Source organism: Poecile atricapillus, chromosome 6 (genome assembly GCF_030490865.1).
Source record: "Poecile atricapillus isolate bPoeAtr1 chromosome 6, bPoeAtr1.hap1, whole genome shotgun sequence".
Taxonomy (NCBI): Eukaryota; Metazoa; Chordata; class Aves; order Passeriformes; family Paridae; genus Poecile; species Poecile atricapillus.
This window is the reverse complement of record NC_081254.1, coordinates 21,398,088-21,415,957: the sequence shown is the minus strand read 5'-3', so window position 1 is coordinate 21,415,957 and position 17,870 is coordinate 21,398,088. Positions and strand designations below refer to the sequence as shown.

Genomic DNA, 17,870 nt, shown 5'->3' with positions numbered 1-17,870 from the left:
GTCAGCCCGGCCATCCTTAAGCCAGTCCTTATCTGCTTGGGTACCGGAGGGTACGCACACCTCACCTGGACTCCCCTGAAATTTGGGAAGGGCTAAGTGAGGGGAAACAATGTTAACTCCCTTGCGAGCGAAGTTGTGGGTAAGGAGGAAAAGGATGAAAATTAAACTGGAGGTGTGGTTGTCAGTGTGGGGCTGTGGAACCTGGGAAGAGGCATGCTGGACAGGAGGGCCTTCCTCTAAAGCAGAGGAGGTAGCCTGGGTTTCTGAGGAGGCCGGGCAGTGCTCTGGGCTGGCCTAGATCTCTACTGGGAATGTTCAGCCAATGCAGCAGTTACTCACTCTGTGATAAGTTTGGCTGACCTTCTTGTTGTCGTTCTGCTGAACTTTCTCAGCAGGTATTGATCATATTGATGCCTTTCCTGGACCCCAAACCTGGACATGGAAGTCTAGACATGGTCTGAGATACTTGTATTTAGCTCATCCGGCACCCCCAAACAGTAATGTCATTTTCCTTCCTTCCTTTCATTGTGTGTGAGGCTGGTCTGGCATCCCGGCCTTGAAGTACCGCTCCTGGTGCTGATGGCTGTGGAGTGAGACAGCAGATCTTGGTCCTGACTTTAAGAACAGGAGGGACTGATTTGGGCAAGCAACAAAAATCCAGTATGTTCAAACACTTACCTTGTTATCTTGGATTTGGCTGAGAGAGTTATGAGATAGAGGCTCCAGCCTATGCCATGGAAGGTTTTCAGTGGAACTGTTGAGTTAATCCCATCCTGAAGCACACATGGAAGGGACACTTTCAGTGCTGGAAGGATTCTTATCTGGACAGTAATGGTTTTCCAAGGGGGAATGTAAAGAATGGGTATTCCTGTTGTCCAGACCCTGTGCATTCCAGGACTGCATTTCTGATCAATACCAATAAGAAGATAAAGTTTGGCTGCAGGAAACTTCGGTAAATTGAGAGCCTATCAGATGGGTATTTGAAAATTGTCTTCTGATAAAAAAACTAGCAATCCTTTGTAAAACTCAGTTATGTCAGAGGTGAAGTTAGGCTGAACATTAGGCTGATTTAGGGGTTCAGTATTGCAGACACTGCACATGGTGTTCTTTCCCAAGAGCTGTTGGTCACTGACCTGAATGTTTCCCTGTAACCTCTTGCAGGGTGTGTCTGTGGCTGGTTCTTCTTGTACAGCATGGAAAGATGCCCTAGAAAAGTTTGAACTTGATGTTCTGGGGCAGCCCTTGGTGGCTGTTTCCAGGATGAGTAAACTTAATTTCAGACCTGTATCCACACAACCAGATTTTGAGGAACAGCTAGATCCACCTTCCTTTACCTCCCTGAAAGGGCATTCCCCAGTGTGTGCCCACTTCTTTCTTCAGTTGGGCAGAGCTACATGCTCTGGTTCATGGAGAATCAGTTCTAGTTCACAGTTAGCCCTGATTCTACAGCAGGGAAAATGCACCGCTGGTGAGGGTGGATGGAGTTTAGTTCTGTGGTTCTCTTTTCTTCCCTCCCTTCCACTGTAGGATTTGTGCAGTCCCACTGTCAGGTTCATCCCATGCACCTTGTCTGAGTGCTGGGTGGTGCTGCAGAAGTGTGAATGAGAGCAGAAGTGAAGGGCTTTGCTGCCAGACACTTGAGAGAAGCCTTCTCTTCCTCTTTACCTTTACCTGCTCCCCCTCCCCTCAGAGCTGAGCCCGTGTCTGTGTTGGGTGCAGTGTTGTTATGCCTGTGCTGGGTCTGCCCTGCTGCTTTATGGAGTTGGGCCAGGCCTGCTGTGAGTTCTCTGGGGCAGTCAGGACAGTGGGATTGATAAATGATGTGGTGTGAGCAGGAGTAGCCACTCGGTGTGTTGGACTGCAAACGTCTCCAGAAGCTGAGACCTCAGTTCCCAGTGGTACCACAGGTTGCTAGAGGAGGTGTGTCATTTGCATATGTTTGCATGAAGGTATCCTTTGCATGTGTTTTCTATATTACAAGAGACAAACATGTTTTGTTTATATTACTCTCTATCTCCCAGATTATTATCAAATGGGTTTCACTTTCCACAAGTCTTGACTGAGGAATCTGGGTTTATGCCCCCACCCAGAACACCCACAGTGCCTGACTCTCCCGACTTGCCCTGTAATGATGAACCCTTTGGTGTGATCTTTACCCCCTGGAACAGTCTTATAGCCAAGCACTGGCATGATCGACTGAGGACCCAGAAGAACTACAACTTCTTTACTGATTGTGGCAGGAATATTTATTGAGATGGATGCAGTTGTCTTTTATGTGCAGTTTGTTGCTATGCCTGATCTTCTCAATCCCCAGCTGCCAGGTTATGAGCATGAAGACAATTATAGTCTTTGTAGTAAGAGGGGTAACAAGCCATCAGTTAGTGTGAGGGTAAGAGAGTATCTGCATCTGTCCAACAGTCACATGTTTTCTCTCTGACATAAATGTTTTTGTGTTGGATTTCTTGGCATTTGGGCCAGTATAGCCAATCCTGTCTGCTTAGATGCTAGGATAGTTTCACAAGTGAAAATCTTTTGGGTCTTCCTCGCGGCTGTTGATAGTGTGAGGAGAGGAAAACAGGTGTAACACTATCAGGATGACAGACAATTCAACTTCAGCCAAGTTCAGTTAACAGAGAAATTATCTCCCATTTTGGGTTTTCATGGGATATTTCTCAAGTGAAATATGTAGTACAGATAAACAAGGAAACAGAAAATGAAATCTCAGCAAAATCAGTCACATAAAAACCAAAATCTTCCAAAGTAAGGGATCCCTGAAGTATTCTATCTAATATATTTGTACTTTCAGTGGTCATTCACATCTACCTTAGTGTCTTCAGAAAGACTGCAGTCACCAAAATAGTGTAACACCATAGGAAGCAATGTAAAAAATTCCAAACCAATTCTCAGTAGTTTGTAAACCTCTATGCCTATCCCTATCCCAATAATCAGCTGCTAAATATAAATTTCTGGGGTTTCTGTTGCATGAGTTAAATCCTTCTGTGGTACTTTAAGCATACTTTTTTAGTAGTTGAATGATTTTCAGATACATTTTCTGAGGTGCATCAAGGCCCCAGAGGAAATCGAGATGTCCCCAAGCAGGAAAATGCTCATGGTAAATGAGATTAGTAATGCGAGGAAGTAGCCTTGCCATGTCTTTTGGATCTGCAAATTTGTCCTGTCCACCACTCCAAACAGCAGTTGGTGTCTTTATCTCCTCAATCTTGTACACAGGAGGAGCAGTCTGTAAGACAGGGAGGAGACCTGAGTGAATGCTGCTGCTGTATCAAAGCTGTGTTTAGAGAAAGGTTTCTGAGGAAGCACCTCTCTTTGTCTTTTGCTTCTGCACTGCCTACAGTAAAACCATAAGGATGAAGGCCACTCTCTTATTGTTCATTGCCCTAACCCCACTCCCTGCCTTGCTTGTCATCACAGAAGTTGTTAAAGAAACACAGAAGATTAAAATGGAGATCATCTGAGATCTCCACCAAATGACTTAATGCAGGATGTTTATTTGTCAGTATGGTAAGGGACTGTGCACAAGATGTTTTTAAACTGACCTCTGTTATCAAAGGGTGGTTCAGTTATCTTTCTTCTTGTCTGCTTTTTGGGCAATTTCCTAACCTTCCACAGCTTTGGGAATAAAACACTGCCCATTTCAAAATTTAAACTTTAGGTATTTAAAGGCCATGTGTGTATGAAAGGTGTCTGAGAAGGAAGGTGTCTTGGGAATCTTTATCCACCTGTAAAACAATGTGCCACTCATAAAATAATCTGCACTGACTCACAAAGCACACTACAAGTCCATTGATCTGATCAAACCTCAAAATATTATCAGACAAATTGTAAGTGTTGCAAGAGGAGCAGAGCATTTTTGAGTGTTGACTACACAGTAACTAAAGTTCCTACAGACCTAATTTTACCTGTTTCCTTTTTTCTATACAGGATACTTTAGTTCTCCACAGCAGTCCCCACTGTGACATATTGAACCATCCCTTAAGTTTAATTTTTACAACAAGTAAGCTCTGAAAACCAAGTTATGCATTTCCACTTTTTTTTTTCTTTTTTTTTTTTTTTTTTTTTTCCTTTCTCTCCATTTTAGTGTTTAACTGAAAGACCTTGAGGATTTTTGGGAAAGTAAAGAGCTCTGTACTCACCCAGTGCTAAGACCCGGGTGCGGCTCTTAGCCTTTTGGGAATGGCAGGTAAGCTGACACATCCCTCCATCAGTAGGGGAGGCTGCAAGAATCTATATATGCTGTGTTTGTGAATAGACTGACAATTATGAGTATTAGATTCAGGTGAAACTTTACCTAAGGTCACCTTCCTCCTGTTTTAGTAGCACTCAAGGTGCTAATATATGAATTTTTCTCTTCTTTGTTTTGCCAGGAACCAAGGATGAGTTCTCAGAAAAATGAATTGCCTTACCTGGTTGTATTTCTTCATGTTTTCCTTACAGCCGTAGTCATAAGCTTGAAACTGGTCTGCACGTATGATCTATGAATATTGTAATGAGGACAGATAAAATGAAAGTGTTAAGAGACAGATTGCAGGAGTTGTTTTCTTGCATATGATTGAAGTCTCAGTCAGTAGACAGAATTTCAGGGATAGGAAATCCCTGAAGAGGGATTGTGGGATAAGTGATTTCACCACCTTTCCCCTTGCTGACATTCTCTCCTGATCTTCAACCACCACCCTTGTTATGTTTAGTTATTAAAACCTTGCTGCCCTATCTTAATTGGCTCTTTAGTTCGCTAACATGGCTCTTTGTGATGCAGGAGCATGTCAGGGCTCTCACTAGCCTGGGATACCTCCTCACAGTCCTCGACTTTTGTGTGCCTGCTTGGTCTGGTCTGGCCTATCGATATCAGAGCCTTTGTACTGCACTCAAGAGTGTTGGGAACAGGGTGTGATTACCTTGACACTTAACTTTTGTCTTCTGTGATTTGTCTGAAAGGAAAATCAAAACAATAAAGGATTAACCTGTCTTACTGATAATGTGTGCACATTTTTTTATCCAAACCTCTAAGTAACTGAAGATATGATAGAAATCTGATAGCTCATCTCTGTTTTCAGGCTCTGGGTGCTGGGTATCTGGTCTGGGTACCAGGAATTTTAGGCAGGGGGTGTACAGAATGCATGTATTTAAGGGCTGGTTTAAGTGGCACAGCTCATTTAGAGTTCACTTAAGTTCACAGTTCACATAGAGTTATGTGTTTCTGAGCAAATACCATCTTGCCCTGGTCTGATTTGGAGCCTAGGCAGAACAAACTCAGGTCTGAAAGTGGCATGAGGTACAAGCAGAAGAGGCAGTTCCCCATTTTGCCATTGTGCCAGAAGAATTTGTGCAGTAAACTGGCTTTTGGAGGCAATAAAGGCTGCAATTAACCTTCTGAGAGACAAGCTTTGACCTAGATCACTTCTTTGTCTGGTTCATCCCTGACTGTAAAGTTCTCACTTATGCCACCTGCCAAGTGCCTAGACCATGCATGTGTTCACTTCTGCAGCTTTTAAGACATGCATCATAAACAAGGATGGAGGCTGGATGCCATTAGAACTGACCATGGAGAGGTGTGAGGTGCCCTGGGGAGATCTCACAGCCTGGTGCCAAAGGGGAAATTCAGGGAATGATCTGGTGAGCCACGGGAAACGGGGCTCCCTCTGTGACTGGAGAAGATGTGAGGGGCAGATTTCCAGATCTGTCACCTCTGTTGGCTGTCAGTTGCATAAAAAGCCATACTAAGAGTGTTTATATGTCAGCACTGTTATACCTGATGCCAATGAATGACATTCTGTACTGATGTTCCAGCTGGGTAATGTCCTGAGTATGAATCTGTTCGGCTCTGGAGACAAAGCAAAAATGTTGTGAAGGCAGAGATCCAGTGATGTGACAGAGTAAAACTGTGAAGGCCCTTGAGCAACATACTGCTGCTGTGTATAAAACCCCATTTTTATAGGATATTCTTCAGGTATAAAAAAGGAAGTTGAGGGAAGATTTATAACTATGCTAGTTTACAGTAGGAATGATTAAATAGGATTTTATACCTTTGGGATAATCTTTTCAACAGTAGTCCTTAGCCATAGAGAAAAAATAATTTGAGAAGCATGTATGGCCTTTTTTTCCCCTGTTTCTGTGATTTGTATGATACTTTTAAATAGTGCTGTGCATAATCAGTAGAGAAAGATTGTTAATATACAGTTCTCTTGAGCATAATGAAGCTGCATGTGTGAGAGCTTTTTACGGGCACACTTTTTAAATAGTCTGAGAGATGAAAGGCAACTGGAGAGCAGACATGTGAAAGGTCTGTAGGAAAAACAGAACAGAGTAGAAGGAACTTTCTGTAAGAAAAGCAGCCACAGTAAAGGAATGCAATCTTTGTCGGGATTAATGTGAAGAAACAGCTTTGAGTTTTGGCTGGAAATGTTTTAATGTATAGCAAGCAAAAAGAAACCATCTCTTATATTCTGAGGAGTCAAATGTCTGTTGTTTAGGAAGGAAAGTAAATGAATTGTGCAAAAGAGAAAACAATTTTTCTCCATCCAATTGCCCTTCAAAGCTATTTCAGATTTATTTGTATTAAGCTTTTCTTGGATGTGCTTACCGTGTTCATATTTTGTATCATGCCCCCGACTAGGTAGCAGAAGAAACTGCCACAAACTTTTCCCTGACATGCACAGAACTGTGTTACAGGTCCTTTCAACAACTCATTGTAGTGAAGAGCTCCTTTGCAGCCAAGTAGTAACTGAGGGGAGGAAAAGTGAAAAACTTTTCTTAGTTGTTGCAAGGTTATTTCATGCAGAAAACTCCTGCTTCTTTAAGTCACTATCTTTAATAGCCTTGCCTCTTCACAAGAGGCAGGATTGCTGAAGCTGCTTGCCATCCCACTCTCCTTTATAGTGTGTTCTTCCCAAGGGCAGACCACACGTTCCTCCTTCTCCTTGAGATGAGTGCTGGAGATCACTATCCACTTTCTAGTGTGCTGATCTCAGTGAGAAAGGAAGTTGGCTGCACTGCTGGCTGCAGAATATAGGAATTCCCTTTTTGCCCTAATATTTTTTCCTGGCAGGTGCAAACTGTACTGTGGGTACCACTACTAAGTAAAGAGGGATCAGACAAATGAGACAAATGAGGAGGGCGTAGAGCTGAATGGGTGCAACTTGGAAAGAATGAGGATGTGCTTCTGTGGTTTGACATAAAGTATAACATGCATGATTTCCACATTCCCTGCAAATTCTATTAAGTTGACACCTTCTGGTGTTTCAGTTGAATTTATCACTTTAAAAGTAAATATTTTGCAAGCATAAATGGTTTTCATGTCTGATAAAATTAAGATGTGAAATATCTTATTTGTGGTTTTTATTAGCACTTAAGGCTACATTTAGTAGACTATATTATATTTCTTTTGTTTTGGTATCTGAAAGTTTTCTTCAGAAATAAATAAATTTAAATTTATTAAATAAATAAATAAATAAATTTGACTTAAATAAATAATGGTGAAAATATGTCTGCTACCTTAAAGAAATTGCAAAAGAGATGCCATGTGCAACCTTGCAGTTTAGCTTTTGGGGAAGTCTGAAGTCTACAGGCACTGCCAGCAGTCTGATACACTGAATAAAATTCTAACAGATCACCCCTTAAAAGTTCAGGTTGACAGTCCAGCAGAGACAAAGCAGACAATTATGTCTTTCTAATTAGAAGGAGAAATGACTTACCCTAATCAGTGGCTTGGGAATATTTGTAAGACTGACCAGGGGACTGGTGGCATGTGTGATGGTGGCCACTGGTGCCAAAGCAAAGAATGCTTTAATCTTCTGAGACAAATCAGGGTAAGTAGAAAATGCTATGAAGCCTGCAAGCTCAGAAAAAGAAATCAAGTTGATCAAGAGATCTCCAAGACCAAATAAATAAAAAAGCAGTAGGCAGCAAAGGAGTGAGACTAGATTAGCACCCCATTGGCTGTTTTCCATTTCTGTGCTGCAAATGTAAAGAAAATGATTCTTGCTTAAAACTTATTTGGGAGATAAAGTTCATTCTAAGGATACAAGCTCATTAGAGCATGTACTGATACTGCTTTTGTCAGAACTGACAGTTTTACGTTAAGGCCAGTTTTGGTTGAAAAGGTATATTAATCAGATTTTTGAAATTCAAATTGTCTCTAAAGTTCCTTAAACTCAAAATTAATTTTCTCAGCTTGCAGTCTCAGAAAGACTGTATGTTTGTATGCTGGCATTCAACAATAAAATAATTATCTGAAGATTAAGAATATAATTTTTGCTTGTAACTAAGCACATACTTCTATGAAAATTAATTCACACATAAAGGAAGAGTATAAGAAAATCATTAAAGCTAAAAAGGGGTTGTCCCATCCTGTTTTCTGAATGTGTTTAAATTTCTCCACTGATGGATTTGACTGGCTGACATAATTATCTAATGACATAGAAGGTGATGGCTTAGTCTGAGTTATTCATTATGCAAAAAGACTCAGAATGCACATATGGGAAGATAGGAAAATAATTTTCTAATAATGTTACTTCCTCCCATTTACTCCTCTGCTTCTGAGTTTGTTTTTGTAAAAGGACAATGGTACCCTGTGACATAAACCCCAGAGTCTGCTCACAGATCTTATCTGTAAATTATAAACACTAACACTGGCTCTTTGGTACCCAGACAGTTCTGACATTACCTGCTGCTGACCCTTCAGAGTGACCAATATAGTAAACCTCCTTCTGTCCAGTTTTATTCATGATGAAGTTCAGCTCTGCAGGAATATCATATTTACCTATTTCATCAAAGCTGTGGAGAGAAACACAAAAAGCTGGCAGACAATTTGTCTATCATGGTGTGAGTTACTCACTGTCAGTTTTGTTCATTGCACCAAGCAGGACCCCCAGAAGGAGGAGGTTGCACACTGAGTCTGCAGCCTTGCTTGAGCTGGGGAGGTGGGCAGAGGAGTGCAGCTGTGCAGCCCGGCTGCCTGATGCTTTGGGCTCTGTGTGGATGAAGTGCCAGTTTCACCTGACAGCTGCAGCCCTTGGGGATTTAATCAGTGCTTTCACCCACGTGGTTACAAGAAATACTTTTCCCTCAGATAACATCAGTTGTAGTAAACAGATTTCTAGACTGAGCTGAGCAGTCTCCTGTTCTTTTTGCACTTGGGACATGGTGTCTGGTGGGAGACTTCAAGGTTACAGATGCCTCCCAGTTCTGGAAGCATTTTCCTAAAGAAACCAGCATGGTGGATGGACAAAGGCGACCTGTGTACTTCCAGCTTTGCTTCTGTATGTGCTGCTTCCAGAAGAGCCTGTCAAGATCATGAAGCCAATTCCTTCTTAATAACTTCCCTGATTTGCCCAGGAGTGGCTGCATCTGTGGAAAAGAGTTTGTCTAGTCTCCTTAAAAGTTGCATGTCCTACTCGAAATCAGATTATATGAAAACATGTAGGGTTTTCATATAATTTAGAAGGGAATTTTTTTCATATAGCCAGAAGAGGAAAGGTTCTGCATTCTAGTAGCAACCTCCTAATCTTGCTAGTTCCCTGAAAGTTGCCTTCTTCAGAAATTCTTTCTCCACAGAGTACCTGAACTGCCAGAACTCTTTCTGGCAAGGCTTAAGGGTCCTGTGTTTTAAAGACCAGGTGTCTCCTCGGCTGTTTCCCAACCAGACATCATAGCCAGCATCCGCAAGGATGAAGCCCAAGCTGTTGTTGGGCAGGTTGGCAATCCAGTGGATAGAATCTGATAAAATACCATGATGTAGCAAGACTGCAGGCTTCTTCCCTGAAACAGAAAAGATTTTCCTAGGCTGTAATAGGTAATGAATGTGTAGTTAAAACTGGGATGCAGAATTTGGTTTTGCAGGAGTGTTTTAACAAATATACAGAATTCAGGTTGCATTCTAGGCTGAATGACTGGGTGCCCTTCCTGAAATGGAAAGGTATGGAACTTGCCATTGCATATGCAAAGGGGAAAGATGGGGAATCCATGTGAGAGTTGGCTTTCAGACCTTCCTTATATCCTATTAGTCATACCTGTATTTTGGCTGTTCCTTCCAGCAGGAATTCTGAAAACACCAAGAATGTATCCATCCTCTGTTGTAACTTCATATTCCTCGCTGGGGAATCCATGATATCTGATAATTTCACTCTGTGGGAAGCCAAAGGAAATTTTGTTATCATGCATTTACAGTGTGGATATTGGTGTTAGAACTGAGGCTGCTTCTGCCCAGGACTGTGAAGCTAGCCAAGAACATGCCAGGAAGATAAATGTAAGATAAAAGATAGCGTATTGCTAGCCTTTCCCTGCTTCTCCGTGTTGTGCTGGTAGGGAGGGACATGAAAAGGGAGTCCTGCAGGAAAACAAACCCCTGGTCTCTCTTTTGATGGATGATCCTATAGCTGCCATGCTGTAGCCATGGAGGCTGGAGGATGCAAACAGCAGCAAGAGGAGTTTGGATGTGTTTCTGTGAAGTGGTTTGTGTATTCTAGTTAATGTTGTATCACTCAAATTGTGGTAATTGCTGTAGATGTGGCACTCAAGCACTACACTGACTTATAAGAGTAGCAGGATGCAGTAAAGTCTTACTTTACAAGCAGACCTGCTTAGACTGTAGTTGTCTGGTGTTTGATTCCCTATTATGGGACAAAGTGAGTGACTAACCTTTTGGGAGATAGTTTATCTTGTTTTGCAAGGCTCACATGGGTCTGTAATATGATATTCTGCTTTGGAATGTGGTCAAACCACTCAAATAATATCCTATTTTGCAAGCTATGGGTGGTGGGCTGAGAAGTGTTACTGTTGTGTGGTGTTGTTCCTGTCACGTGTTCCTGTTGGTGTTGAATTATGCTAAAACAGGTCTGACACATCAACCCCAAATTAACATACTGATAATGAGGCAAAGATCTGGAAAAGTTAAATTGCTAAGACAACCTGGAGACATAATATTGGCAGTCGATCACTTTATACTATCGAAGTCCAGTCCACTTTAGTATGGTTAGGTTCTCCTAACATATCCCTTCTTGGAGTATGTATGAAGACTTCTCCTTTGGGTTGGGACCCCCCTCAAAGTTACTCCTTGAGGCTGTGCAAAAGAGATTTTGCCCACCATGGTTTTTGGTGTGGGTGAGAGTGAGTTACATCAATCTCTACTTTAATAATTGTTTCTTTTTGCTAGCTTAAAACAATAGTTTTTATATGATTGCTTTGATATAATGCACTGTCCTGTATTATCTTATTCTAATGGGCTACTGTTTTGTGTAGTAAAAAAATCTGATTAGGGTATTTTTTTCTAATCATTAATTTGAATAAATAGTTTTTTTATATAAATATATCTGGTTTTCCATGGTTAGTCCTGCAGGACAAAGTTGTAGAATGGTTCAATCACACCTTTATAATTCCTTAGGCTTCAGCAGTGAGAGTTGGAGGCTAAGACTGGATTCAGCTGCACCCAAGCTCCTCTTTGAGAAGGAGTTTAGAAATCTAGAGGATCCTTTCAGAACATCCTGACTCAGCAGAAGGACTTCTCTAATGAACTTTTTCAGAAGCTCCCACTCTCCCCCGCAGCAAAGCTGTACCTTTCCAGAGAGTAAACATGCAGCAGTATCTCTATCTGGTGCCCAGTGAACCCTTTCTTGCTGAAGTGTGGTTAAGCAAGCCATGTAGGGTGGATGTCCTATTACAGAGTCACTCACAGCACCACCTACTGCACTTCTGCCATGGTGAGGAAATCTTCTATGATTCAGAGCAAGGGGTTTTTCTTGTGGGAATCTGCTGCTTGAAGAAGGGGTTCAAGCACCCCTATCACTGCACTTGGCAAACAGGTTATTACAGAAGGACAGGCCATGAGAAGCCAGCCGTCATTTTCACTGCAAAGGAATTCTTCTCTCTAGTTCAGACTGTTTGGATAGGAGCACCAACATTTCCTCTAGGTCCATGGTGCAGGAGGTGTCCCTCTGAAGGGAACTTACTTTAGCCTCCTGATAGGCACTGTTAGTGGTAGTGGGAGAGAAGCTTTAGAAAAAAGGGAGAGAAGGTGACCCAACTCACAACATTCATGAAGCATTCGGGGTTGCGACTCTTCTTGCAGCGGTTTGTGTCAGCACCTGCAGTGGGGGCTGCTGTGAATCCTGATGAAAAGGCAATTCCTTGGGAGCAGAGCAGCACGAGGAGGCACCACATCCTGGGGCTGTGTGGAAGAGCACAGGCAGGGGTGTTTGTGTTAGGAAGAGAGTGGAATTCCCAGAAAGACCCAAGAAGAGAGTGTCCTGAAGGTTGCCCAAGAGTTGTTCCCCAAGGGCTGTCAAAATAAGTACCTGTGTAAAGGAGGGATTATCTACAGCTTTTCCTGTTTAATATGGACCATGAATGAGTCAAAGGCTCCAGGATGAGAAGGAACCAACCTGGGTCCCTGTGTTTACATGATATCAGTGCTAATTTGTGAAGAGTACCTTTCTTTCTCTTTACATATGTCTCTTCTATTGTAAATCTGTCTTTCTTGGAGAAAAGGCTGAATCTTCCTGGATTTTAGGCATTGCCTGGTGGTCACAGCAAAGCTTGTCTGAACAGAAATCATAGTGCTCCCTGTGTAGTTAATGCCCTGCTTTTTGGCTGTAGCCATCTTTGTGATTAGCATGGATGAAACAGATGATAAACCCAAAGGGTTTTATCTGAAACTCCATGGGAAAGATCATTAAGATTTAGAGAGTGTAGAAAGGATAGGTAAATATTTATTTATTTCCTCTGAATTTCTTCCGGAGGGAGAGAGTGAGTTATCAATTATTTTCATTTTTTATTAAATCTGTTATATCCCTTGAGTCACTACAACATTTGGATTAAGACACAACTGGAATATTATATATAGATTGATAGACAGCTATAATATAAAAGTTATATATTATTATTATTTATATATATAGTATAATATTATACTTTTAATATTGCAATCCAAACTCACTGTAGTCTTACCACTTTGTAAAAGAACACTCCGATTCACCTGTCATTACAACAGAAATCCTCCTACCTGTGTGCTCTGAAAGCACAGTTTCAGAGTAAATATTCCACTTCTTTCTGCTATTATATTTATTTCAAACAAAAGTAAAAATCACATTCCTCTTTTTCTTCATGTGGAACATTCTTTGGGAAAAAACTGGAAAAGTTCTGCATAAGTCAGTTTGTACTAAAGATGAAGCTATGGGATAGCTAAATTATTATCTTTTTTTATGTACAATTTTCTATGTACTGTACTGAACATGAAAGCTTTGTAAATCAGACATAATATGCCAACTAACTCCAAGGCTTGGCACACAACTGTCTCATTAATTTCAATGTCCAAGTCATGACTGTAGGAGCCTTGAACAATAATCTAGTCTTTTTATGCAATGAAACAATGCCTAAGAGTGACATTTATAATGGCAAACTAGAAATAGCTGAAATATTTAAAAAAGAGAAAAAGGTAGAGGAAGGTGCCTGAAAGATACATTCAAAAATGCCATTTCTGGAGGTTTCTGAGATTAATGAAAACAAACCTTGATGAAATGAAAACAAACCTTGTATTCTTGAGTCATAATGGCTTTCACATACACTATAAATGGGACAGGCTAGCAGGTGTCAGAATCTCTGGGTTAACTTACAGGGAAAACTCAAATGCTTTTGGAACTATAAGAACAAGATTAATTTAATTTATGTACATGCTTTCAGCGCTGAGATTTCCACGCATCCACAGTGACATCTCTAGGGGAGAAAACCAAGGAGAGCAAAATGAAACCATCAGTTACTCCTTTTTCCCATTTGCGTGGGTCAAAGGCTTTTTCTTCTCTGCCTCTGGCAACCCTGCCCTTGATGCACAGCAGTCAGAAAGGACAGCAGGCTGGCTGCTCTGAGAACCAGCTGCACAGAACCAGGACAGCACATCTGTATGGAGACAGGCAAGGGAGAAAGAGACCATGGATGCATTTGAGCAAGCAGCTTACCTCTGTTGTGACTCCCTTGCTTGCGCCTCCTGCTGCAGCTCCTGGTCTGTCTCCTGCTGATTCACTGCCAGAAGCTTGTGCCAATAAAGGGAGCAGCAGCTGAGTTCTGTGTGAGATCTGCATGTATAGGAGAGCATGTTAAAGTGCTGCTTGTTTGGCAGTATTTAAGGAGTGGGGTTATTCTATGATAAATAACACCGTTGCATGATATTCTGAAAGACCAAATTGCACCATGGACCTGGTGAGGTAAAGAGGAATCTAACCTGTCATTAGAGCACTTATAAGAGCTGGGTTATTCTTGTTCCCTGAGGCTGTGACAGATCTTCATCTGCACTGCTACCTGTCTTAGTAAGTGCTGTAACTACCATATTTTGGGATAAAAAGGAAGAATTCAGCTTTTCTCAAAGCTTTCTAGCTGTGAATGTGATCTCTGCTGCTGTGCGTAGTACAAAGTGTTTTGGTCACTGGTTCCACACCAATTGCTTGTTTTCTGGATTGCTGATTGCTTGGGCACAAACCTTCATTGTTAGATAATCTTAGAATAAAAACAAAAGTGATTTGAAAGGTGTGAACACCACTGCACACAAAAAAGTGTTTGTTCTGAGTTACTCTGCTTCTGTAGGGATTCTCAGGAACAGAATTAAGTTTGAAAACATTGTTTAAAATTGGAATCAAGAGAGGGTGCTAACACTAATTCTTATTATTTCCAAGCCATCTCCATGAACTCTCTGAACACAATATATTGAAGACCCCTGCCTAACTACTGAATTAATTGTAGCCAGCCTTGGGGGGCTTGATTCTCACTGAAACTGGCCTTGTTTCTTGATGCAGCAAATTCTTTGACACGTGGGTGCTAATGATATGCTGCCTTGCCTGGGAAAATTTATGAAGTACTTGTTAGTAAACAGAACCTGAGAGTCACCACAGAAACAATCCTGATTTATGAAGAAGGGCACAGTCTGTGGAAAAGCCAAACAGGTGGTTTCTCAATGAGAAGCATCACAGCTCAGATGATGCCCCTGCTTAGTGAGAAATATTGAAGACTTTTCTCTGCTCTCTTCTTAGCTTACACCATCCTACATTTCTTTGTTTTGTAGGATTGCCAGCTGGGAATTATCTGCAACACTTTACCTATATTACTTTGTGGTGGCACATGGGATTTATGATATGTTTTCTGATATTGTTGATGGAAACCAAGTGAAAAGCAAAAGGTATGTTAGCCCATCAGAAAATGGAAAAGAGAGTGAAAGTAATGCATAGAAAAAGAGAATAGAAAACACAAAACCTAGAAACAGAAACTTCCCAGGATGGGCTGTCCTTACTGAGAGAACCAGGACAGCTGAGATAGTAAGTGTGGTGTTTTAAAATGCTGTGGCAAGACTGAAGCCCAGGTGGTCTGGCCTGGAGCTGGACATAGCATGAACTCAGTTTAGTGTTATAAAACACAGGCTCTGCTCAATGCCATGGAGGGGTTTCTTTGTGCTTGTTGGGTTAATCCTGTGCTGCAGCAGAGGTGCAAGGAACCCTTGTGTTGCTACAAGGATGTTGTACAAGTAGTTAACAGTCTTCTGAGGGAAATTGTAGGGTGTTAGTGTCCCTCTTGCCCAGACACTGGCCACTCCAGGACTGCATTTCTTGGAAATGTTTCAGAGGACTGTTCTGCACACATGACTTCAACAAGCCACAGATTGCTCTCCTGACAGTAGTTTAACTCATGTGATTTGTAGCAATACAGACTCCAGTGCTTGGAATTTAAAGAGACAAGTGATCTTCTGTGACTTTTATTGAATGTACTGTTCTTAAGCTATTGGTGTCTAGCTAAAAAAATTAGTTTACCTTATAATTTGCCTGGTGAAGGCCCTTCTGAAAAATATTTAGTTCCCTTCTGGCTCACATGAAACATTTGAAATGTTGTCAAATTTTGTCAGGACATAAGAATCATGTTTCCTACACAGACTGGGTAGGTGACAGATTGTCTATGCACTGAGTCTTGGCACCTTTTGGAGAAAAAAACCCCTTATTCATAAAAAGAATTAAAAATTTTCAGGACTCTAGTCTTCATTTACAAGCATGGCAAAGAGCACTGAAGCAATAGGTTAAGCAGAAGTGAACCTGTGACTATGTACATTTGCATGAGGCTCATACTTCATCATGGCTGGGCTGCTTAATTGTTCTTCAGTTGAAACTCTAACCAGAGTAATCACTTCAGTGCTTTTCAAGAGGACCTGGGATGTGATGCTGGATTAGATGGTAATTTACGCTGTTTTGGGAAAATTGTTGCCTGAAGCTCCTCTGTTTTGGAGAGGATGGGGTTTCTTTCCTTTCTTTCTTTCTTTCTTTCTTTCTTTCTTTCTTTCTTTCTTTCTTTCTTTCTTTCTTTCTTTCTTTCTTTCTTTCTTTCTTTCTTTCTTTCTTTCTTTCTTTCTTTCTTTCTTTCTTTCTTTCTTTCTTTCTTTCTTTCTTTCTTTCTTTCTTTCTTTCTTTCTTTCTTTCTTTCTTTCTTTCTTTCTTTCTTTCTTTCTTTCTTTCTTTCTTTCTTTCTTTCTTTCTTTCTTTCTTTCTTTCTTGTTGGTTTGTTTGTTGTTTTTCTTTAATACTTTTTCAGATTACCATACATTTATTTATTTTTGTTAGGAAAGGATTAATTAAACTACTAAGTTGTTTTATGTAGCATCTTAATGATTCAATATTTCTTTCAACAAGTTGTAGTTTATAAATTCCATCAAGCTGGTCAGTTGATGCTGGAGGAAGTGAATATCTTAGGATCCTGATGTGAAGAAATATTGGTGAGGAAGACCTTTTCACCTTTGAGATGTTACTCACTGTTTCATGTGCTTAGTCCAACAGCATATTCACCACTTGCTGAAAGACAAAAAGATAACTCTGTTGTGAGGATCCCAGTGAGTCTGTCACAGGTAGGTTTTATGTCTCTGTCTCTTACATGCCAGCCTAATTTTCTTCAGATTAACTGCCACTGAAAGGGTGAGAACTGGTGTCAGAAACTAACACTACAGCCGGTGATGTTGTACTACTTAAATTAGAGAAGGCTGGAGATAGAATAAGTAATTTTATACGGTCCTCCACCTCGCTGAGAATAAATATGGAAATTATTTGGAAACAGAAATTCTCAAATGTAAGGCACAGGGCTTGGATTTAAGATGCATGCTTACATGTTTATGTTTTAAGACTCTTATAAAAATTTGCTTGAAATATGTAAAATGTGATTTAAACTATAAAGGGAAAAGATATTTTTGAGGTGCATGCAGGCATTTGAAATACACTTGCCTTGCTCGGAAAGACTGAGTGTAGTAGAGAATGCATCAGCATCTTATCTTCAGCAATACTTCTCTTCCCAATTAGCATATAAACTATCAGGTTAGACATGAATCATATTCATTGGTTGGGCTGGGCTAGAAAGAGAAGACTGAGCAAAAGTAATGGAAATGGCTGGCCTGTTTGATTAAAGACTAAGAGGCTAATTATACTGGGAGCTTTCATTTAACACATGGGATTGAGTTGCTTCCCTTTTCCTGACATTTGAGGTGTTCTTGCAGAAGGTTTGGAATGTGTTTTAGTCAACAGTAGCTTGGGTGGCAAAGTAGTTACAATTGTTCATGATTTTAAGTTTTAGATTTCATTCTCTTTATTCTTTTCACTCCTCCATTTCTGTATTTGTGAAACTTTCTTCCCTTCTCTTTCCCTCAAGGTCTCTTGACCTGTTTTGCTACTTTCCTTTTTCGGTAACTGAAGGATGTTATTGCAGAAATGACAAAGGAAAATGCTTCTGTGTTGTAACTTGTTCCGTCAGGCTCCCATAAGCTGCTGTTCTCACGTTTACCTCCCTGGGCTGGGTTTCTGAAGACAATTGTTTTATGCTACTGAGTAGAAAGCACAGAGAGGAAAGGTAGC

At 40.9% G+C, this 17,870-nt stretch overlaps 1 protein-coding gene across 1 annotated transcript; it reads right to left on the bottom strand.

Moving 5' to 3' along the window:
• Window positions 1–1,950: 1,950 nt before the first annotated feature.
• Window positions 1,951–12,177, bottom strand: LOC131580294 (lysosomal acid lipase/cholesteryl ester hydrolase-like). Its single transcript, XM_058841347.1, has 9 exons — window positions 12,040–12,177; window positions 10,026–10,140; window positions 9,576–9,774; window positions 8,681–8,790; window positions 7,710–7,846; window positions 6,599–6,739; window positions 5,768–5,839; window positions 4,425–4,493; window positions 1,951–3,241 (listed from the first exon to the last, which is right to left on the bottom strand). Exons 1-9 carry the CDS (start codon window positions 12,169–12,171, stop codon window positions 3,008–3,010), a joined length of 1,209 nt encoding a protein of 402 aa, XP_058697330.1. The 5' UTR covers window positions 12,172–12,177; the 3' UTR covers window positions 1,951–3,007.
• Between the last annotated feature and the right edge of the window lie 5,693 nt (window positions 12,178–17,870).